Source organism: Xiphophorus hellerii, chromosome 21 (assembly GCF_003331165.1).
Source record: "Xiphophorus hellerii strain 12219 chromosome 21, Xiphophorus_hellerii-4.1, whole genome shotgun sequence".
Taxonomy (NCBI): Eukaryota; Metazoa; Chordata; class Actinopteri; order Cyprinodontiformes; family Poeciliidae; genus Xiphophorus; species Xiphophorus hellerii.
In genome coordinates this window covers 20,560,447-20,585,044 of record NC_045692.1, presented here as the reverse complement: position 1 = coordinate 20,585,044, position 24,598 = coordinate 20,560,447, and the positions used below count along the sequence as shown (strand labels likewise).

Here is a 24,598-nt window from a genome sequence, read left to right as displayed (position 1 = left end):
ACAAAAAAAAAAAAAAATCAATCCATAAACAAGCTTTTGTTGGCCATCCATCAGCTTTGTCTGCACTCTGTCATTTTCATCCCAGACTAAATAGAAGACGAACATCATGGTGTCCCGCGGTTTTATTTTAACCAGAAACAAGAAAAAGGAGGAAATAAAAAAAGGAACATGAACACGATACATAAACTTACATTGTAGAAACATTTTCACAGTAAGTTTCAGAAACATAAAAAAACCCAGCAGATGATCACCATGGTGATAAATATATTAGAGCTTTCCATAATAAAACTGATTACACTGTACAGTAAAACCTTGAATGTTTTGGTTTCCTTTCAGAACAACAAAGTAAAATAAAAAATTAAATAGTTTCTGTTTAAAATATATAATTGTACCAATTAAAATGGTTTGTAACGGATATAAAATAATGTGTTTTGGGGTTTTCAATTGAAGATGTTCAAACAAGGGTTTATTATGGCCACTGTAAATAAAAAAAGGAGTAAAGATAAAATTTTACACCAAAGTCATTTTTGGCCCTGCACAGTAAAACAAAACTTGTTTCTGCTTTTTTAACAGTGTTAAGTTTTAAAAATATTCCAGCAAGTCTTTTATTGTTTCAGTGTTTAGTATTCACATAAAAAAAGAGAAAATATTTAGGCTCAAACATGAACTGATTTTGGTTTACAGTGTTTCTGATCTTATAAGATAAGCCTCTTCCTCCAGTTGTGACTGGAATGTGTATTTAATTAATATAAAAGTTAAAGACATTGAATATCTACACTAATATATAGAGTAGTTGATCAATATTGATACATTTAAAGTATAATCCCTAAATGGTGGTCGCTTACAGAAAAATTCATTTAGGATTTTAGAAATAAAACACAGAATAAAAGATATTCCTACCTGTTTAAAAATGGCTGCACTATTGAAATGTTTCCATTTTTATACAAAAGCTACAACGTGCAATTACGGCTACACTAAGAAAAAAAATTTAATAACGAGAATAAGATCATAATATTACGCGAATAAATTCTTTTCACGGAATACTACAACTTTACTGTCGTATTATTTCAACTTTATTCTCGTGATATTATTATCTTATTCTCGTATTACTTGGATTTTACTCGGCAATATTCTGGTACAATTTTATTCTTGTATTCTTATAACTTTATTCTCATGATTTAATTTAGTTTTTCTTAGTGTGGCTCGTAAAAAGCATCTATTTTTCAGACACGTTCAGCTTCTTCATTCAAACAAACAACTCACTTTTTCGTTGTTCCCTCTTTGTGTAAAACATTTACACACTGTCAGATATTACCACCGTTTTCCAGCTGACAGCTCTGTCCTGGTCCAGGGCTATGGAATGAGGTCAAAGGTCACCACACGCGGCAGGACTGCGCTCCTCGGTTCATTATCGATGACTGAGGACAGCTGAATGCCTTCCAAAATTCTTGGTAGTTGCTCATTGCGCCGATGACTCTGGACGATGACAGAAATGTAAAAATGAAATTTACAGTATTTACAGCGACTTTAGTCACCTTATAACATTCATAGTGACTTTATAGCATTTATAGCGACTTTATAGCATTTATAGATTCTTTCTAGCATTTATAGCGACTTTATAGCATTTATAGATTCTTTATAGCATTTATAGTGACTTTATAGCAACTTTATTGTGACATTATAGCATTCATAATAAATTTATAGAATTCATAGTGACTATAGTAACTTTATAGCATTTGTTGTGACTTTATAGCATTCATAGTGAATTTATAGCATTCATTGTGACTGTATAGTAACTTTATAGTATTCGTAGTTACTTTATAGAACTTGTAGTGAATTTGTAGCATTCATAGCAACTTTATAGCATCTATAGAGACATTATTGTGACTTTATAGCATTCACAGTGACTTTATAGTAACTTTATAGCATTCATAGTTTCTTTATAGCATCGATAGTGACTTTCTAGCATTCGTAGTGAATTCTTAGCATTCATAGCAACTTTATACCGACTATAGTGACTTTATAGCATTCACAGTGACTTTATAGTAACTTTATAGCATTTATAGTGAATTTATAGCTTTCCTAGTGAATTTATAGCATTCATAGTGACTTTATTGCATTAATAGTTACTTTATAGTAACTTTATAGCATTCATAGTAACTTAATAGCATTCATAGTGACTTTATAGTATTCCTAGCGACTTTACTGTGACTTTATAGCATTCATAGTGACTTTATAGAGTTTTTTTCTGTCTGCATGTTTTCTATTCTCACCTGTATTTGGGAGGACTGTGAGCTCCACTCTGGATCTGCTCTCTGGCTGCTTCTGGTCTGTATGAGTTACATCTAACCTGCAGGAAGAAAAAATACTGAATCTATAATAATAATAATAATAATAATAATAATCTATAATTTGAATACATTACAACAGGTTTTTACAAATCAGCCTTCACATTTACATCAGTATCTCTGCAAGTTTCACAAACTAAAATTTAAGACTTTTTATGACCATTATGAATTAATTTTAAGACCAAATATGTCATATATGCCAAGCTTGCCTCACAGAATGCATGTAGCATAGATGTGCTAGCAGCAGAAATGAACCAGGCGCAAAGACGAATGTCATCCAGTCAATTAGATAGATTTGTACAAAGCAGCGACAAGCTAGCTAACCAGTTAGCAGTAGCCTCAACCATCAAGTCAAAGAATGTAATGAAAATTGACAATAGACTACTTATTACATCTTTTTTATGTAACTGTATGACTGTGACTGCATAGCAGAGCAATCATAGCCCCACAAACACAAATACTGCTCTTGAAAAACACTCCAATTTGCAGAACGCTTCTTTAGGAAAAAAAGGATTGTGATTTGTATCATAAAACTGCACATAGTAACTGCATTTTCAAATTTATTGGTATTTATTGATGCTTTTATTGAACTAAAATAGCATTAATCCTGACAAAAAGGACAGTTTTGGTTTCTTTAAGCATCATTAATTGGAATGTATTGCAACAATAAATAAAAATTATTGTAAGAAATGTATTACAGTAAATAAAAAACACCCACCCTAAAATGTCGTCAATGCAATTTTCCATTTCATTATTGCAATGTCATATTTTGTTCTCATTTCTGGACTCAAAACATGACCAAATCCTGAACCAGTACCACCAGCTGAGGATAAATTTTTAACTAAAACCCATCTATCAGCTTCATACAACATTAATGATTTAGAAATAATGTTACTCCTTCAGCTCATATGGTTGTATTTCTATTTTTAAAAAAAGCAGGAATGATACTAACAGAATAAAAATGATCAAATAAATGAAGTATTTGTGTGTGTGCTTACATGTGCGTAGCTCAAGAAAAACAGCTGATTGTTGTTCAGTTCCAGTCCTGGCAGCAGAGGCTCCTCCACGCCGCCTCTGCTGCTGTCCACCCACCGCCTGTAGGCCTACGCACAAACAGAAAAAGAAACATCCACTCACCCACTGCCGAATTACGTTCGGATTACTTCAGGCAGTCCTGATTAATCACAGCAATGATTATTTTTGCACACAATAAGTTCAAAATGTCTGGACTTCAAGAAAGACAAGTATTACCTTGAATGCCTCTCTGATTCCCCCGTTGTCTGCTATGTTTTCTGCTAAGGTCCTCTTACCACGCACCTACAAAACAGAATGGAGTCACACTTATTTGCAATTGACTTTAAATTCTTTCATAAGGAATCTCAGTTGTTTTCTTACATTTAGACCTGCTTCTTCCCAGTAGTAGTCATTATACTGATCAATCATACACTGGGTCTTCTCGGTAAAGGCCGTTACAGATGTCTGACTCCACCACTGGTCCAGATTACCATTTTTGTCATATTTGCGACCTTTTTAACATAAAAACGCACACACTAAAACAAATGTGTTGGAAATTGGTTCAATTCAAAGTGTTTTTGGGCCATTAGCTTTTACCGTTGTTATCGAAGCCGTGAGTTAGCTCGTGTCCCACTATCACCCCGATGGCACCGTAACTTAATGACCTGGAAAACACACGGATAAAATGATTCAGAGGTTACAAACAAAGTGGAAAAATAACAAATTTAAGTGAAGTAGCAGAAAAAATAAATCACATTTAGACAAAAGCAGAAGTTGTAAGACATAAAAATGTGGACATGATTTGTTTTTAGCCACCAAGCTAGCATTTACGCTAAATAAAACAAGTTAACATGAAAAATGTTTTAATAATATGATAACTAGTTCATATTACATATAAAATGGGGACAAATCTGTTAAAATAAAGACTAAAAATACAGAGGAAAAGATTTCGGAAGCACTGCTAGCACAGCAGCAGAGCATGTTTTTAGCTAGCCCTCCACAAATATTAGCATCTATGATAAAAATATCTAAACAATCTTTTATTCTTTAATGTGCATCTAAATATATAGGTATTATATGAAGCCAGAATTTTATATTAATCCTACTAAAACAGAAACTGTAGCTAAGCGAATTTTCACGGCTAAAATAAATAAAAGTGTTTCACTACTTGAACAGGGAGATGGTAGGGACGTTTTTCTTTTTTCCTGTCGTTTCTGGCTCTTTGCAGCCTAAAGTAGGAGATTCTGCATTCTGGACAGGTTAGGTTTTCTACGAGAAACTCATGTCATGAAAATCCTGCAATTACTTCTGCCAAGTAAAGCATGAGGAGGCGACTCTGCTCTGCTAGCAGAGCATGTCGGATTTATTTAACCTCACCTTGGATACTCCTTTCCCCAGAAGAAAGGCTTTTGAAGCTCTCCAGCAGGGAATCCTGCAAAAAAAAAAAAAAAAAAATATATATATATATATATATATATATATATATAAAAGTGAATTTCTCTCAACACTTTTGTTTTCTGGATTTTGTCCAAATAGCCTCTATAAACGTTTAAATTCAGAACATTTTCTCTTTAAATCTTTAAAACAGAAAGCAAAAACACAAAATCTTACCAAGTATGTTTGTTTTGTTTCTACTAAAAATATATTATCACACTGGAAATAAGACAAAAGTGGAACTGACACGATAACTAATTTTTCTTGACGATAAATTGTCCAAGAAGTTACTGCGATAAACGATAATATTGTCATTTTGAGACCATTTTCAAATAATATGATGGTAATAATGGCAAAATAATGCAACAATATATTCTCAAACATCAAGAAACTTTAAATTCTAATGAACATTTAACTCTAGCATAAAAAACTGAAAAACATTTTAAATATCCAAAATAATACAATTAATTATGAAGTCTCTGTAAGCAAAATTATCCTTAAAAAAAGGGAGTATTTGAGACCAAAGCACCAAACTGAAGACTTTAGTCATCCAGTTTCTGATAGAAGAAAAATCATGCAAATTATTGATTTTATGATTAATTACTGATTTTGACAGCCCTAGTTAGAAGTAACTTTTCTGCAAGATATTAGAGAATGTTTTAAGTAAACAATTCCTTAATATTGATGAAAAAGTACTGGCTCTACTAACTAAGATTATTTCACTTATAAGACATTTTTCCCATAAATTAAATAATCTCTCAATACTTTTTAATCAATATTAAGAAAATATTTACTCCAATATCTTGCTGAAAAGTTACTTGTAAGTTTGCTGTGTCTTATTTCTAGCATACTAAGATATTTGCACTAAACGCTAAACCAAAAATACTTTGTAGTAATGTCCTCACTGCAAAAACACAAAGTCTTACAATCAGTTGACTCTTTATTTAACTTTATCTGAAACCTTATTTACAATTTGTCAGGCAAAAGAGCAAGAAGAGAGAAATATCTCCCTTAATGTTTCTCCGGCCACATCACGTCTTACTGATTTGATTTGTGGACGAACTGTAGAAGGCGTTCACGGTGGTTGGGTTTGTAAACCATCTGAAAAGATAGAATATACATTTATACACAACAAAATGTGTCAGCTGGGATGTAAAACAACAAAAACAATCTGTGTTGCTAGTAGAGACTCACTCTGTGCGTGGGACGCTCCTTCGAAGCCAGGAGACGTCTGATTGGGCGATGAACTTCAGCGTCTGCATTACATTGCCATAGTAATCCTTTTCATCGAACTCTAACTGAAACGGACAAATGCAAAGAGAGACTGTAAACATTTCACGAAGCAAACAAAATGGGAAATAATTGCTTCCTTTACTTTTGCTTTTTTACGTGGAAAATTTATTTATGATGGTTTTAATTTATGATTACTCTTCAGAAAAAAATGTCCGATAAATGTCAGGCGCCTCTTGAAACTGAGTCCATAACTCCACCTAAGTTTCTGATGTGATTTGTAGTCATTAGTATCCTTAAGTTTTTTTGTTTTCTAGAGTTTTTTTGAGTTCTGATGTCTAATTTGCAGAACTTTTCTTGTTTTTTTTCACATTTTGACCCATCCTCTCACTGCGTTTCTGTAAGGGAGCGTGGTTATGTTGAGTGAATTATGGTAATAGATGTAATACTTTATACATTGAGCGAAGGGAAGCTTGGAGAAATTCAAAATAAAAGTTGAACAAGAACAGAGCCTTGAGGATCTCCATTTGATCTCTGTTGGCTCTCACTCAAAACTACGATTTACCAAATATTATTTAACCATCATATTCCTCTTGTTTTTGCTATAAATGCACCTGAAGTGTCATTAATGAATTTGTGCGATACAAACCTGTTCTAAGTCTTCTGTGAGGTACGTATCATTCAAAATAAACTCTGGATACCCAACCTTAGGCAGGACTGCGTGAGCCTAGAGAAAATAAAACACAAACCGTGAAACATGTTTGGATATGAAGGCATGTAGCAAACTCTTATTAACTAAAATAATGTTTTGATTTAAATGAGATTAAAATAAAAACGACTTAATGAGGCTTACTGAGGAAAATAAACCGTGTTGGTAAATAACTTTGGTTCAACCTGAAATAAATTAATGCATTTCACCAATGGAACTGAAACATTACAACAGCGTAATAAGGTGATTGTAGATATAAAAAAGGAGAACATTTGTGTAAATAATCTCAGGAATTTCGTAGAATTTTTGGGGGGGGAATTTGTGATTTTAAAAAGTTACTAGAAAAAACTCAGAAATTTTAAGATTGATATCAGAAATTTTCTAGAAAATAACTTCAATTTCTGAGTTTCAAAATTTGAACATTTTAATCTCAAAATGTGCATTTTTTTCTAGCAAATTTTCAACTTTTAAAATTCTGATTTCCACATCATTTTCTGAGATTAAGCTCATAATTTCTGAGTTTTTTCTATAAAATTTCTGAGATTAATCACAAATGTTCATTTATTTCCTAGCAAATTTTCAACTTTTCAAACTCACAAATTTCCTAAATGTTTCTATATTTGAGATTAATCTCAAAACTAGATTTTTTTCCTAGCAAATTTCTGACTTAAAACTCAGAAATTTCCATGTTTTTTTCCATAAAAATTCTAAGATTAATCTCCTAATTTCTGAGTTTTTTAAAATAAAATTGTCAACTTTTCAAACTCGAATGTCCTTGTTTTATTTAGAAAAGCGATTAACCTCAAAATTTCTCAATTTGTAATGTTTTTCATCAATAATTGCTTTCACAACTGTCGCAGAAAACCTACAAGGTTTTAACATTAAAATTTTGGGTTTTTGAGTACAAAGAACAGAAAAGATCTATAAATTAAACCAATCTGATTTTCAAGAAAACATTTCACAGTGTCATATATTTTGTTTTTCTCCAGTTTTGTCAGGAAAAATGAATTTAAATTCCAACTAGAAGTCTAAAGAAACCCAAAACATTTGACCAAAGTCCCACATTTTAAAATAATTCTGTACAAACCGTTTGAGTTTAATGTTTCTTACCTTTTCTATGGCTCTCTTTTTTGTTTGTTGGTCCATCCAATCATTTTCCTTCTCCAGCATGTCGATGAAAGCCCACCGAATCCCCTCAATTAGCTCTTCCATCTGACAGTAACGTGCAAAAAAAGAAAAACAAATGCACGACGTGTCAGTAAAAGGCAGGAAAGCTCATCACTGCATCCTGAAATATATCTGTAGAACGTAAAGAGATGGAGAACCATTAGCTTCTTGTCCTCCTGGAAGTGTTTGTCGACAAATAGTCGGCCGGTGGCGTAAACCAGGGAGTTCTCCACGTAGTTAACGCACTTATCCCAGCGTGGAGTCAGAGACGTAGTTCCTGTGGTGACCTGAAGGGGGGGCATGAGTCAGCGTTTAATGGAATTACCTTAATTAATAGAGTTCAGAATGCAGCTCAGATTTAGTATCTTAAAGACGACGGCTCTTAAATTTAAAGTAAAGGAAAAACATACAAAGTTTTCAAACGTCTGCAGATTTACATGTGAAAGTTTTAAGGTCTCTTGCAGGACATTAATTTACGATTTGAGATACAATGGTTCGATTTAGATTGCAGCATCCTTGTGTTAAAAGGGTCTAGTCAAAGTCCAAACCTGAATGAGAACCTGTGAAAACTTGAGTCCGTTAAATCTGGCTGGGTTTGAGGATTTTTTCTGGGAAAAAAACTGGAACAAATTTTAATGTTCAGATTGTTTTGCAGGTAGACAAAACAAAAAACCTTCAGCTGAAAGTGCAGTAAAATGCTTTTATTTTTTAAAGTACTGATTCTGTAACAATATTTTCTGAGTTTTATTGGTAGAATATTTAAAAACTATATATTCACTTCCTTCTACTTTAAAATTATCCACTATTTTGTTTCAAATTCTTTGTTTCAAACAAAAACTTTTATCTTTTTCATTTGGGTTGTATGCGATAAACAAAATAGTTTTAAAAAAATGTTTAGGAGGTGTGAATATTTTGCAAATTGGTTAGATAATGCGATAGATCAAACTCACTAACCTCATATTTGGTGTTTTGTAGGCTCCTAGCTCTTCATTTTGTAATTGTTTTGTACTGTTAGTCTTTAATTTTGACCACAAACCCCATTAATATTGAAATTAAACAGAAATAAAATATCGTCTTCAGTTAAATGAGTAAAGTTGCAGTTTATGCATTTTCTATTTCTTTCTTTCTTTCTTGCTGGAGAAAAACATGTTGCAGCTTTTCAGGGGTTAAACTTGTTTTAAAAGTTTATAAATATCTGAAGCAAATCAACCTAAACCTTTGAAATGTGACAATAACACAAATGTATATTTTTAACGTTTGTACATAAAACGTTTTAGTTTAAATGAAAATTGTGTGGTGGGACTTTATGAACAGCTAACCAGGCAAACAGAGCCATCTGTTGGTGAATCCCGGTACTGCATTATGTCAGACACAATGGAGTATCAGTCAAATTAGAGCTTTAATAAACTATAAATCCAGATCTAGTGTTGTGTTTTCTGTACAAATGAAACATTTGGTAACATTTGAAAACAGATGTGGTTCTGATATAATTGAAAATATGCTGCTAACAGGTTTGTTCAAGCAGAAAAATATCTAAATCATGAAAAATAGCAGCTTTCAAGGTCTGGAACTGACAGCACCTGCACTGATCCACATTATAGTTGGGTATTTTTATCACTATAAGATATTTATCTGCAAAATAAAAATGCTTTATAATGTTTATTTTCCAACTAACCTACTGAAGTAAATTCAGAGATGAACTGAGCTGTGCTGAGAGTACAAACCCGAGCGAAGTCGAGGTATCTGTAGAGGAAACGGCGACTCAGAGTGGTGATCTTAGAAAACACCGTCCTCCACTGGATGTAGTTAGCTACCGTCCTAAAGAGACAGAAAGATCAATTTAATTTAATTTAAATTAAAATGTAAATTAAATATTTACAAGAGAATGAACTCCTTGTAGTCGTTGGTCAAGTTTCAGAGCAAAGAAAATAAATGTATCAGTGAATACACAATTTTTACTGAAATTATTGTTTTTGAATGTAAAAAAGAACAATTTAGAGTCAACACGCAGCTTCAGTTATAGTTCAGTTACAGTTATAGTAGTGATGGACCTGGACCTTCAGGGACACATAAAGACAGTTACAAAATCAGCCTTTTATCACCTGAAGAACATTTCCAGAATTATAGGAGTAATGTCACGAAAACATCAGGAGAAACTTATTAATGCGTTTACATTGGCTCCCTTTAAAATACTTTTTTCTCTTGAAATTTTAGCTTATAGACCTGTTGTCTTCTGGTTCAAGTCTGCTCTGCATTTCTGAAAACGAAACCAAACATGGAGAATCAGCATTCAGTTTTTATGCTGCACTAATCTGGGACAAACTTCCAGAAAACTGAAAAGATGCTGAAACACTGAGCTCCTTTAAATCAAGGCTAAATAACCACCTGTTTAGAGTTGCCTTTGATTCATAATAACTGGAACATTGATCAACATATTTAATGTATAACGGCTTTATTATTTCGATGAAATTCCATTCTAAACATTCTGTGTAAAATATGTAAATACTCTTCTTCTGAAACTATCTGCTGTTTGTGATTAACCACATTATTTTGTCTAATTTTGCTAGCTAAACCAAAGGCTAACAAAATCTGATGTCTCCAGCTCTGCCCCCAAGTATAAGGCCAACCAAAATTTCTCCAAGAGCGCATCGGGTCATCCAGACGGTCACAAAAACAGCAAGAATGATGTAAAAAACTGTTTATAAATGTTTACATTTCCTCAGTTATATGTTTGGAAAAACTCCTCAAGTTTGAGTGGAACTATGTGTGCTCTGTTAGTTAACTGTTAATAACCTGGTAAAGACAATGACGTATCTTCCATGTTTCTCAGGTGTTGGTACCTGGAGTCTGTGCTGTTGATGAGCTTCATGAGATCCTTGAAATACTTTGGGGTTCTGACGATGACGGGCTCAGAGGAGGAAATGGAAAGGCTTGGATCCTCTTTAGACTCCACCACAGCTTTCACAAAACCAAGCCAATCAAACTGAAACACAACAATAAACATTTGTTAGTCAAACAGTGATAGGAAGAAAATATCCTATGAAGAAAGTACATTTATTTTTAAAAAATAACACCATTATATGACATTAATGTTGCCACTAATGGTGTTATTTTTGCTATTTAGATGCAAACTGCAGGACATTTGGTCAGGATATGTTTTTTGGGAGGGTGGATTTCCATTTCTGCTACAAAAGTTTTCTGTCCGGATCGTCCTTATCGCCTGCATGTTATTGTTTACGTTCGGAAATTTTACGCATGTACAACACTGGGGGGGAAGACGATTATTTTATATTTTATATGGCATGCATAGCCGAGCTGCCAGGGTAGAACAACCCCGTTAACAAAATGAAACTTGGAGATGAACTCCAGGTTTCACACTGTTAATTTAGTGCAGTGTGCCACAGCAACAGAAAAATAATGCAAAAAAAAACAAAACATTGATGAACAACTCAAAGCCACGTTTTTTTCTCGCTATCTGTGTTGGCTACGCGAAGCGCAGACTCGTTGCCATAGCAACTGACAACAACGCCACGTCAGGTTTCAACACCGAAAAACACTCAAAACATTTCCCACAGAAAGAACAGAACATTCAGTCCGTTACAATTTTATATTTTTAGGCTTGATGTTTATTTTGCTACTAATAAATGATCGCTGTGCCAGATTAGCTTCCGCTGCTATTAGCTAACCTAACACTGCAGCAGCTGATTGGCTAATTTAAACCCCTGTTTTATTGGTATCTCAGAGTTGATGTTCAGGTCCCCTTTTTATTTTTTTAACTGAGGTGGAGCAATTCATGTAAAACCACATAAGTAAATAGATTAAAATTTATCCAATCGGGAAAAAAAGAAAAAGATGGAGGCTCTAATTACTTAAATTAAACTATTTATGTATTAGGGAGTAGAAATTCTGAAAATTCATGCGTATTTTTGGGAATTGCGAAAACTGACGTTTGAAATGTGGCTGAAGGAAAAAAACTTAGGGAAAAAATGTTGACACCTATCACTTTTATGGGAATTTGTGAAAGAACCTTGTTTGTGTTGCTTTGGAGCAAAATGACGGATTCCCAGACAGTTAATGGTTTTGCAGGTGGATTTTCCAGTGACTGTACCTGTGGCATGGAGCGCTGCAACCGAGACAGCGTGTATTTGTTGTACATGTTCTCACTGGTGCGATTTTCATAGGGAATCAGGATCTGCACGTAAAATAAGAAGCATTTTTATACAAAAATATGAGGTTAAAACATTTTTTCAATTAAACTGCTGGACCTGGTGCGTAATTAACAGTTTCACTGAACTCATGAATCTCAGATTTATTCAACTGATTTGTATTTTGCTTTTACATGAGCAATTTTGGTCTCGAAGTCCAGAGCCTTTTCCATCTGGGTCTGCGCCGCTTGCTTTGGGGCGCCCAGCATGACGGCTGCGTCCACCATCAGACTCAGCAACGCAGCGCGATTCTGGAGAGAAAGAGACAAAATACATGAGGAAAAACTTTAAATTTTGTGGCAAACAAAACATCTTTTCTGTACCTCACAGGAAAGAAGGGTTGAAATAATGTAATTTGATCTAGATGGTGGCAAGGAGAGCTAAATGTGATTCAGAAACTCACCCCGAGAGCAGAGGAAGTGTTTGTGGTGTAATCCTCTCTAGAAGAAAGAGACAAGGACGCCTGATCGAGCTGCAGGAACAGAAAAACAACAAGTTTGCTGCTGCGTCTTGCAGAGTTTCTCTGTTCATCTAAACATTTGTTAGGCTAAAGCATCATAGAACCAATCAGACTTGTCTGCATTTAATTCACAAAGCAAATGGCATCAAATCTAGGCTTATTGGACATATTGGTAGTCTTTAAAAGAAAGCAAAAACTATATATTTCTATTATATTTCTTGAATTGTGTAAACAGCAGATAAATTCATTCAAATTCAAAAATACTTTATGGATCTCAAAAGGAAATTAAATGTTGTTGTAACTCAAAATAATTCAGATTCTTCAAAGAGTTAATGTAGATAGTATAGTGATGGCTGTTGGCAGGAAAGATGTCCCGTAGCAGTTTGTGTTACAGTGAATCTGAAGAAGCCTCTGACTGAAGACACTGACAGTGGTCAGGGTTGTCTGTAATTATTACATAATTCATACATGAAGTTCAGTTAAGGCATAAAGTTGAGTCCAAATCTTGGTTAATTTTTTATAAAATATAGTTTTTCTACTAATCTAAAATTAAATTAATTTTAAAAGATGGTTGTTGGTAATAACTCTTAAAAAAAGAAGCAATATTTTACTTTATCTAGATTTTAGAGGTGAATGACTGAAACTATTTTATTTATAAATTTGTCCTTTTCGACCTCCATTTTTTATTTAACTGAAATTTATTTTATTCCCAGAGCGTTGATCAATGTTTGTATGTTTCATATAGGTTAAAGCTCACATATACTGTTAAAAAAAGGTTTAATACAGAATTTTATCTCATTTTACATCAGTTCAACCCCAGGTCTTTTTTGTAGAGTCTAATCTAGAAGTTGAACACTTTAACCGAGACTTTAACAGGATCTGCACGTACATTAGGAAGCATTTTCATACAAAAATATGAGAATAAAACATTTTTGGACTGTCGGACCTTGATGACGTAGTAGGAGGAGTTTTTGTCGTCAGGGGAGACATAGAGGCGGATCAGGACGCTCTTGCTGTGCTGGTTTCTCATCTCCGCCAGCGTCTTCAGGAGACTCCACTGACTCTGAGACCACTGGTACTCCCGACCAAGTCCGTCCCCCAACACCGGCCATCGAAACTCAGGCTGTTGGAGCATTTTCAGCATCGGTCTGGCGTCCAGTTCCTCCAGTATGCCTTTTAAAGAAACACATCAGTATCAATGTTCAATTGTATAGACCACTGCCTTTTATCTCTGCTACATTTAAGTGCAACAGATATTAATATTAGATAAAACGTAAGAAAACTAGGCAACATATAATGCTGTTTTCAAATATTTATTTCATTTACTATGGTGAAAAGCTTAAAAAGGCGGTTAGGTTTGCTTGGATAGCTATAAATCTACTGTGATTTATGGGTTAGTACTAGTAGCACCAGTCAGATCTGCAGAATAAAGAAAATCTTGAAATAAACAAGGTTAAGAGGCTAAAAGGTCTAATAAAAACAACAAATCAATTTGCTATCAATCGCTATCAGTTTGTAAAGAAGTAAAAAACCACTTCTAATATTTTGGGACAATAAGAAAGTTTGGTCATAAGTGGCATCTGCTGCGAAAACAATTGTTCACCAAAAGCAACAAAAGGTTCCTCTAAAACTCAACGATCACGGAGACTTTTTGGAAAATGTCCCATAAACATGGTGGCGTTTTATTCTCCAGGACCAGAACAACTTGCTGTATTCACAGAAAACCAGGAAAAGTAACAGTGATCCAAGGAAAACCAGCAAGTTCACAAAACAAAGGTGGAGGGGCCTAGTTAAAGTCTGGATTTAAAGCTAATGGAGATGCTGGAACGACTTACTTTCATTCATGCAGGAGCGGTACAGGATCTTGGCTTTGGTCACGGCCTGCAGCTCTTTCGCATCCGAAGGAGATTCTAACAACTCTGGAAGATAAAAACAATCAGCATAACTAAACAGTTCATGTTTCTAAAATATGAAAAATAAATAAATAAAAGAAAATATATATATGAGGCCTTATTTTAATTTGTGATTAGTAATCTCTTTATGAATAAATGAAACAGACATCTCTGTGTCTTTCATTCAGGGTTCTGTTCAAGTTTAGCATGTTTTCGAGTAATTTTAGTTTGGTCTAGATTTCATATGCAAAGTTCTGCTGAGTCTGATTAGGTCAGCGCCAGAGAAAAATCTAATCTGATTGGGCCATTCAGGAAGACAGCAGCAGGCCCGACTGAAGGCCTGATTTAAAAAAATAAAATTAAAAAAAGACTTAAAACATGCAGCAACTACAAATTATACGACTGCTGTTCATTAGAACAAGTAAATCTGCAGAAAAACACACGAAATGTGTGAAATGTTAGGTTTAAAGGGAAATGGGCAGATTTATTATTGTTTTGTGGTGAATCTGATGTGGAAATCCACCTTTTAAAAGTTCTGTGAACCTCGTCGCAGTCAGTAGTATATACAAAATATTTTAGCTTAAGGGAATATCAAATACAAATTTATTGTCAGAAAACTCAAATTTGGTCTTTCAGTAGGGTAGTAGTAAAAACTTGTTAACACGAAATCACACAGTGACTTGCGTCATAATTGAACAAAGGTATTTTCACCTTACATTTTTTAAATTGTATTTTTAAAACGTCCTCCTTACACCTTTGTTGGTGTTTCACTCCCTGGTCGGGTTCTAATGACTTTAGTAACTATATCCAGGTTTCATTAGCTTTTTTAACAGTGGAATGAAGGGAAGGATGGAGGGACGGATGGAACGACAAATGGATGGACAGATATATTATTGGATGGATTGTTAAAAAGACAAAGAATGGATGGGTAGATGGATAGAAAGAAAAATTGTTGGATCGATGGACAGATGATAGAATGACAGGATGAAAAACGGATTGATGGACAGAAAGATGGGCGGATGGGTGGATAGACTGATAGATATTTAACAAGTGAGATGGATGGATAAAAAGTTGAACAGACAGATGGATATGTTGCTGGATGAATGGATGGACGGACTGATGGATGAATTGTTAAAAATACAAAGAATGGATGGATAGAAAATCAGACGAATGGAGGAATGGTTGGATGGATGAATAGAAAAATAGAAGGGTTGAATGGAAGGACATATTGGATGGATGGATTCAAGGATGGACGGATAGACGAATGAATGGCTGGTTGGATGGACGGATGGTTGGATGAATGGATGGTTAGAGAGAAAGACAAATGGAAAAACAGATAGATATATGACCAATGAGATGGATGGATAAATAGAAAGATGGATGGGTTGAATGGATGGACATATCACTTAAGTAATGGACGGATAGTTGGATGGATGGTTGGATGGATGAAGCTCCACCTTTCAGTCGGATGTCGACATGCTGCCTCAGCCAGGGGTAGATGCCGTGTGACGATGAGTCTTCAGGAATCGTGTTTTCCTTCAACCAGCCGCCGCAGGAGAACGTGTAGAAGTCGTCACAGGGGTCCACTGACCGGTCCAACTTACTCAGGATGGACCCGGCTAAGAAACAAATTACAAGGTTCTGATCCAAACGACCCAACACAGAAACCCAAAGACATTTACTCCACTGCTGGGTACTTCCTCACCTGCTTCGATGCATTCTGGGGAAAGACAAAACTCCTCTTGACTGGATTTTTGAGAGACTAATGGAGAGAAAAACATTTTTTTATTGGGTTAAACAACTAATATATTGAAATTCTTTGGAACTTTTCCAACAGTGACATTTCTTTTGTCTATTTGGGTAATATTTCTCTATTATTATTCAATGAAACCCCTGATTACCTAAATCAGACTGGGTGGAACTGGAACTATGGTCCAGCTGATACATCTGGAGTTCTCTTACAGTTATATTTCTCTGAACTGAGCAAAGTTTGAGTGGTTTCATCTGAGCAGAAGCCATTTTGCACGCTTTTACACGGTCCAGGCATTCTAAACTGAGATGTAATTTTTACTAATGTGCGCAAAACTTTGTAAACATTCCGCTAATGTAAAATAAAAAACTATTTTGCAATTGCAGTGTCTCCATTAAATAAGGAACGCAATTAAAATCACACATGAATAAGTTCGTTCAAGCAATCAGTCATTAACAACATGAGGCGCGACGCCATTATCCCCCTACCACTTCCTGTTCTTCTTCAACATCCGGTTGTTGATCATGTGACTCCTGTGACGCGAATTTTATTGTTCTGGCGTATTCAGCACCAGGTAGGCCCCATCTCAATCGCTTAACGTTGAATCATAATAGTAAGCCTGGACAACATGGCTAAAAATCAGAATATAAGCGTTTGATCCGTTGATAGCGAAGTATTGATTCGGGTTTTTTGTTTTTTTTGTCTTTTTAAATATCTGAAATAGTGCTAAACTGACCTTACCTGTTTTACCTAGTTTTCTACCCCCGCACGATGGCGGAACCTTTAACTGCTGCTGCGCAAGTTACTAAACAAGTTGTTGCTAGGTAACTAACGAGTGAGTTGCTAGGTAACCAAAGAGTCGATGCGCCACCGACCTTACTTAGCCAGCCGAAAAAGAGCCGTTGAACAGCTAAAGCCTTTCTTCTGCCTACATCCCCCAGAATTCCGTGCGGTTCTGGATCGGAGTTCAGAGAATATTCCAGACGTATTATTATCCATTTATCGATACATCCCAACGTCCAACCTTTCCCTGGCCCGACCGAGCAGCCAGCGGCCCGCCACGCCGTTACCGTCTCCCCTCATACAACTCGCTCCGGAATTGGGTTGAATTAGCTTAGGTTTGGACAATAAACTTCAAGGTTTTTGTTGTTTTTCTTTTTACGCTCATGCAACCAAACTTTTTACTAGCAGGAAGAGTCGATCTCAATAATCGACTTTCCACAACTTCCAACAAATTCCCTTTAATTGCGAAGCTGCGTTGTCAACACCCAGTAAAAATCCAGCAAATCAGGAAAAGTTCATAAGCTGCAAAGATCAATGAATTATGTTTAACTATCTTCCCTTATAACTCTGGCTGAGGGAACTTTTTGGACATAATAAAATTGTAAGGAGAGAGAAAGGGAGAGGCTCAAACCACATGAGAAGCTCCATTTGTTATTTGTGTGGAAACTTGGCATAATTAAATTTTCCATTTGAAAGTATGCTGAATTATTGACTGTTGATGGCCCAGTTTGGGTTCACCTGTCGGACAGAACTTCAATGCTTGACTCTGAGGTACCAAAACCATCAGCCACCCGACCTCCGTGCATAACAGATGCCCTGAGGTCCTTCTGCTAATTTTCTGTCACCACACATCTCTAATTTGGTCTCATTGGTTCAAAGGATGTTATTCCAGAAGCCTTGTGGATCAAACCCACCACACTTTTTGAGTCATTTTCTAATTACTCTGTCCTGACATTTAAGAAGCACAAATTAGGCTCTTGATGTGGAGCTCTTGTTTTTTCTCTCTCTGAATGATTTGATAAACAGATTGAAAAATCCTCTGCTGGGAAGACTAGAAACCGTCCAACACATTTTTCCATTTGGAATAATTTTTTTTCTCTGCAGAATGACGGACTTAATTTATTGGCTAATGCACATTAATTAACATTTCTGTAAATGCACCAAATGGCAGTTTTTCATCAATTTGTCTAGCTAAATACAAACAAGATTAAAGTGACTTAACCAGAAGTTGTCAGATGACACACAAATTGTACTCAAGTTAGAGCAAAAAAATATTTGGTCAAAGGTTAACCCAAGTACTGAGTAACTGATCAAATTATCAATCATTTAAAATGTCAAAATCACGTATTCAGACGGACTAAAATATAAAGTTAAGTGGAAATTTTGGTATTTTAAGGACAAAAATGACAATAATTCATATAAGTAACAAAAAATAAAATCAGGTAAAAACTTTTTTTTCCAAATCAGTTTCTTTCAATATAAAACTTGTGAAACTTGAGTAAAAACTGCAGGTGTGTGTCTGTGTCTGGTACATTTTTTTGGTTAAAACATGTTTGTTTTTTATTCAGTAGGTAGAAAATACAGAAATTTTACTCAAATAAAAGTAGAAATACTTCCTAATAAGATTATTCAAGTAAAAGTAAATAGTACAGTGTTAGAACAATTATGTTTTGTTATCATTCTTATATACGTAGTTACCAGTTTGCTTTTCATTTAAAGGTTTAGTATTCACACCCCTGAGAGGAGGAAATTGTTAAACCGTGTGAAAGACAAAACTTGCTTTTTCCCTAAACCTTGAAGCTGTTTTCTTATCTTGGAATACTCCTTGTCCTGTGAAACTGTGTGTGTGTGTGTGTGTGGGTGTGTGTGTGGGTGTGTGTGTGGGTGTGCGTGTGTGTGTGTGTGTGTGTGTGTGTGTGTAGGATGTAGCCCCCTTCTTTGATTTATTACCCCCCACATTCCATTTCACTCCTGCTTTGTAATAAAAGACCAGTTCTGATGCAGAGAATCGGGATGCCTGGTAAACACCTTGGAGAAGTGGTTTGCTAAGTTTTCTCCCTCTGCAGAAGTTTGGTTGAAAACTCATAAATTTTCTCTGTGATTCTCTTTTTATGTAGTTTGAGAAATACAACTATCATACAGCGTCAGAGAAATACCCCTATTACTACCCATATCTGGACTATTTTGACAATAGATACAAAAAATATAAAAACAATAAAAAAAGGAAACTACAACACAATTATTATACATTTCTTTTTAACATTATAAAAGTGTTGCGTACATTTATAATGAAACTGCAGCTTGTGTCTTCAGTCAGAGGCTTCTTTAGATCTTCTGTAATACTGACTGCTACACATCCATCAGCATATGCTGCTGCAACTCTGAAGAAAATTGTAATATGAGTTGCAACCACATTTAATTTCCCTCTGGGACTAATAAAGCATTTTTTTAAATTAATTGGATGAGAGAGCATCTGATCTGCAGCACCAGGAAACTTTGAGTGGGAATCTAATTAGTTTTTCCCTATGGATGAATTTACAGTTATGGAAACTTTTCTCCTTTATTATCCTCCTCAGCTCTGCTGTAAGTTATCATTACTCCACACAGTTGTTATAAGGGTGAGCAGAAACTAAAATAAAACCACTGTAATCCACACATTGTTTATTCTCCTGGCAGCAGAGAACAAACCGCAGGTTTACCGGTTCATTTCCGTTACTCGACTCTTTCTAGAAAGTTCGAATCTCTAACGTCTGGTGTGATGTGGTTCGGTGGTAAACAAGAGCTGCAAAAAAAAAAAAAAAAACATGAAGCAAGCCGGGCGCAGTGTATTTGGAAACCAAACTCTTATTGTAAACTGATGACCGGAGCAGGACCGGACTGCGCCGTGATGTCTGACCTCAGAGGTTTGCGTTTCTTGGAGCCGCTTTGCAGAATCCCTCCACGTTGTGGTCACTTTTGATTCAAGCACGCACATTCATGTCACCAAAAACAAGCTGCTAACGACCCGTTGATGGATGCAAACTCACATCAAAGAGTCAAAGTCTGTTAATGAATGAATCGTGAGTAAATCAAAGCAGAGCGAGTCTCTCTTCTCTCGCTTGGCTGGAAACTCAAGGAGCATTTCCATTTTAGTGGGAGTTTGGAACTGCTAGCTTGGGCACATAAGATAATTGCACTTCAGTGTGGCCACAAGTATGCAGCTTTCCCTCAATAACAAAAAGACAATACTCACCCCACCCAAGACCAACGCATGAGCCCCTGCAGCTATGACCAGCGCTGGAACCACACAGCACTGCAACCACTGATGCCGTTTCCATGCCCCCCAAACTCCACATATTGGGAAATTTAATTGTTTCCAGTGGAAGAGGATAGCTCATTAGCTTTACTGCACATCAGGACTTGAAACGCCAAGCTGAACGTCCTAAAAACATTTTTAAAAGATACTCATCGGCCTTTAAGGGCTTACAGATGAGCATGGATGATTCAGTTTAATCAAATGATAAATAAAATGCATATTTCTGCACTTGATTTTTAGTTTTTTACCATGTTTAGATCAAAACCACAACAATTCAACCAGGCATATTTCCTTAGATCTCTCACTTAAAGGGGCAGTAATATATAATGTTAACTTCAGTTGTTATAAAACTTCTATATGACTGAAAAGAAATTTGACTTTGTAAATTAACGCCTTGAAATTGGGCCTCTGTCTCTTTAAGAAGCTCCTGCTCATTCTGAAACTGCTTTCAGGAAGTTATCTCAACATTCCTCCTCTATTAACCGTTTAGCAGCTTTTCACTGAGAAGTGGCTCCTATAATGAGCTCAGCTGTTTTGCAGTTCCACCAGGTGTTTGCTAATTGCTGCTGACTAGTCTGAAGGAGCTGAGTGGGGGAGGCCTGCTCTGTGAGCCTGGATGGTTGCCATGGAGATTAAAGGATTTCTTAACCATGCATAAAAGAATCAAAGCAACACTCCAGGTATGTTTTTGATGTGGGAATAACATCATAACATGACGCAAACTCAAAAAAGTCGGTTTTACGGTACACTGCCCCTTTAAAGGAGGTCAATTATTCATCACTGAGAAAGTTGGGAATTCAAACAGAAGGTAATCCTCAGAGAAAATGGTGATCCAGGCAGATTTAGCACAATTTCAGACCATCAGACCTCTGAAACATGAATAATCAGTAGTTGAGAGGAAACTACAATTAATCCCACCATTTCATGGTTCGTTATTCACAAATTCAAATATCTTTTTGTTGCGCATTTCTAAAATATTAGAAAGAAAATGCAGCTTGGGAAGCTGAAATTACAGGGTGCAGTGGTTTATGATGCTATCAAAGCAGCCAATCCTGAAGTGCCATTCATTTTCCTTGGCGCTGATTGGCTGAGCTCCCAAGAGCGAAGACAAAAAAAGACTACAAATGTTTCCTACTGAGCGTATCAATGTATAATTGGTGTTTTAACCATTAAAGCAGGCAGTAGTAAGCATTCAAACAGAATTTCAAGTTATTACAGCTATTTGCAGGTGTTTGAGCCTGAATACCAGTGATCCACTAGAGATCCATGCCCATAATGACCCGTTTGGGCTTGTTTACCAGGTAAAGAATCATGCAGTCATTGAGTTAATAACGTGTCACTGAGTTAAAAGTAAAGCCATCTGCCTGACAGAGGAAACTACCAAAGAAAATGATTGTAAATCTACAAGGGTACGTCCAAAAATGACTCCAAATGTTGCAAAATCCAGGACCCGAACAAATGTTGCCCTTTCTAAAGAGAAACCAGGAGGTCCGTTCTGTCTAAAAACGGATCAGGGCTTAGATTACAGAGTTGCATCTGAACAAAGGCAGACAATAAATCAACAATATGTGTCGCAACAGACATTATCAATATCAAAAGATAATACATCTGATAGAATATTCACTGAACTCCAATCCAGAACCACACAGCATTCTGGGAGATGTAGGCAGAGGAAAGGTTTAAACTGCTCCACCAACCTAAGCTAGGTTGGTAGAATCAACTCACTCATTCTTTGGTTAGCTAGTAACAATCAGTTGAGTAACTTTCAGGTTTCACTGTTATGCCTCATAACTTCTTAAAAATTATATAATCACACCGACAAAAAGTGGAAATTTTGGAATTTTAAGGACAAAAATGATAATTCATATAAGTAACAAAAAAATCCTAAAATTAGGCTAAAGAAAATGTTTCCATATCAGTTTCTTTCAATACTGAAAAACTTGTGAAACTTTGCTAAAAACTGTGTTTGTGTCTGGTGAATTTTTGGTTAAAACATGTTTGTTTCTCCGTTCAGTGGGTAGAAAGTCCAGAAATGTTACTCAAGTAATTTTACCCTTAATAAAATGACTCTAGTAAAAGTAAAAGTGTAAAAATACTCCTTTCAAAAAGTTAGAAGTAAATTTATTGAGTAAATGTAACTAGCTGCTGATAATTTCTTTACCCCACAAACCGCTCATTTATGGAATAAGAAAGCCTTGAAAAGTCCTATCTAAGGTTTTCTACAGGTTTGCAGGGAAGTAAACGTGGAAGGTTTTCTATTCCGATGAGACCAACATGGAAATCAGCAAACCACTGCCATGAGAAACACAGAAAAATCAGTTCACAAACTTAAAGCAAGTCAGGAAGAATAGGCTTGAAACTGGGCAAAGACGCATCCAGAGCGAGAGTAAAACTGACTATATCCAGGATATTCCAGTTAGGATGGCGTAGTCAAAGTTCAAAAGCTACGCACAGACGTAATGAATCCAATACTTGTTCATTTGTACGCTTCATAAGTGGTTTAATTTTTACGTTTTCATTTCTTATAGTTTATTCTGCTTCCTCTCAACTTGTCCTGCCTGCCGCTGGGACTGTAGATGGAAATCAACTAGAAACAGACACTGATCTGGTTCAGTACATCTTCGCTTTCTGGTCATAAAACTTTATGTACTTTGTTCCAGATATATAAACACATAAATGCAAGAGGAAGTAATAAATACACACATGAAGTGAACTAAAAGAGACACCTGTGACAATGAGAGATACATTTTCCTCAGTTTTTGTGATTTTTGTGTCATTTAAATACAAAAATCTACTTGTTAATATTTAAACCCAACAGGTTTTTCCTTTTCCTTCTCCTGCAAAACGGCCACATGAAACCTTAGGTGACCCAAAAATAGTTTGACTCGTGTTACCCAACACCGCTCCACCACCGGCGCGCAGTTTTGTTTTGAAACGCTGCATGTGCTACAATCTGAGGACAGGACATTTCTGTACCATACGGTAGATTCCCCACAGTTTATAATGTAGGATAAAGGGTAGAGTGTGTGTGTGTGTGTGGGTGGGGGTGTGTGTGTGTGTGTGGACTTACCCACTATGAGAGCAAGCAGAAAAGCAGCACAGACGCACACTGACATGGCCAGAGCAATCTTGTAGAGGCGATTGGTGCCGCTCTCAGGTTTAACCCCACCACCCCGTAAATGTTCCAGCTCCATCGTTCACAAACTCACAAAAAAATTAAAAACTAACAAAAAAAAAGTTAAAATATGTAAACGGACACACTGGAAACTGAAAAAGGTGTCGAGAAATAATAAATAAATAATTTAAAATTAAACTATTAAAAGGTTTTTAATAGATAAATTGTTTTTCTAACGTCAAGCAGCTTCTGTCTTCCTCCAATCTGTCAAAATTGTGTGCAGCTTCTCTAACTTCACTCTGACTCTCCCAAACACTCCTCCTCTCCCAAAACACTCCTCCCTCCCTCCATTCCCAGTGTCGAATCCAGGCACCAGTCCTCCCAGTTAGATGAGGAGAGATCCCAGACCTCTTATCTGGTTGCTGCGTTCTCACTTTTAGTGTGCAAGGCGCCGCGTTTAATGTGTGTAATCTCATGTCCAGGACAGCGGGGTGCTCTGCAGGACGTTTATCACATCACAGAGTAACTGGACCAGAACAGAATCTGGGTCACGTGCGCCGGCAACCTGATTACGACACGCTAATGTGACACGGACATCACCGTTTCTGGTTTTCTTTGAAGGCCTCGGAGGTGGCAACTGCAGTGACACCACAGCCCCCAAATCACTGCGGTCACATCTCTCTTTCTGCACGTGCTCATTAGGGGTTTGGGGCGTCGGCCACAAACTCCTTATATAGGCGTGACTTCCTCTTGAGCTGAAAAACAACAACCATTCATCAAGCACCACAGCATTGTTCTCCATTTGGACTCGCAGATACTGTGTCCTGTTTTTGTCTCACTGTGTGAAATCAAATTCCAAACAAGAGGCTCTAAAAAGAGGCGTAAAAGTTTAATCGTCAGGATTCACACAAAGTTTTCAAATCAAAATGATTTGATACGACCTTTCCACATAGAAATTTCCAGATAAGAAACCATGTAAGGCCTCCACACCACCAGAGGGCATCCAAGAGCATCACGCTAGCATGATAAAACACACACATACATTTAAAATAACATTGGATAAAATCAAACTAAACACTATTACACATCAAAAATTATTTATATATCATTTTATAGTTTTGTTACACAAATAACAAGTTGATCTTGTCCTTATGCTGCCACTGCTGGGATACAAGATATCAAACTTGTTAACTTTT

The 24,598-nt window shown here is 36.0% G+C and overlaps 1 protein-coding gene across 1 annotated transcript; it reads right to left on the bottom strand.

Annotated features, from left to right (window-relative positions):
* Positions 1–104: 104 nt before the first annotated feature.
* phex (phosphate regulating endopeptidase homolog, X-linked) lies at positions 105–23,854 on the bottom strand. The gene is made up of 22 exons (XM_032551794.1): positions 23,358–23,854; positions 16,165–16,221; positions 15,917–16,078; positions 14,403–14,486; positions 13,514–13,740; positions 12,511–12,579; positions 12,242–12,358; positions 12,011–12,094; positions 10,743–10,885; positions 9,627–9,720; positions 8,061–8,189; positions 7,846–7,947; positions 6,676–6,753; positions 5,991–6,094; positions 5,839–5,897; positions 4,740–4,794; positions 3,960–4,027; positions 3,744–3,874; positions 3,600–3,665; positions 3,347–3,451; positions 2,274–2,350; positions 105–1,476 (listed from the first exon to the last, which is right to left on the bottom strand). The coding sequence occupies exons 1-22, from the start codon at positions 23,479–23,481 to the stop codon at positions 1,374–1,376; spliced, it is 2,238 nt and encodes a 745-aa protein (XP_032407685.1). The 5' UTR covers positions 23,482–23,854; the 3' UTR covers positions 105–1,373.
* Between the last annotated feature and the right edge of the window lie 744 nt (positions 23,855–24,598).

Bases quoted from the DNA above. Each gene is read 5' to 3' on its own strand.
- phex (XM_032551794.1), bottom strand. From the start codon at position 23,481: ATGGAGCTGGAACATTTACGGGGTGGTGGGGTTAAACCTGAGAGCGGC. The intron at 16,079-16,164 runs GTGAGGAAGTAC...TTTGTTTCTTAG, and splicing joins CCCAGAATGCATCGAAGCAG to CCGGGTCCATCCTGAGTAAG. The intron at 2,351-3,346 runs GTAAGCACACAC...TTCTTCCTGCAG, and splicing joins TTTTCTTGAGCTACGCACAT to GTTAGATGTAACTCATACAG.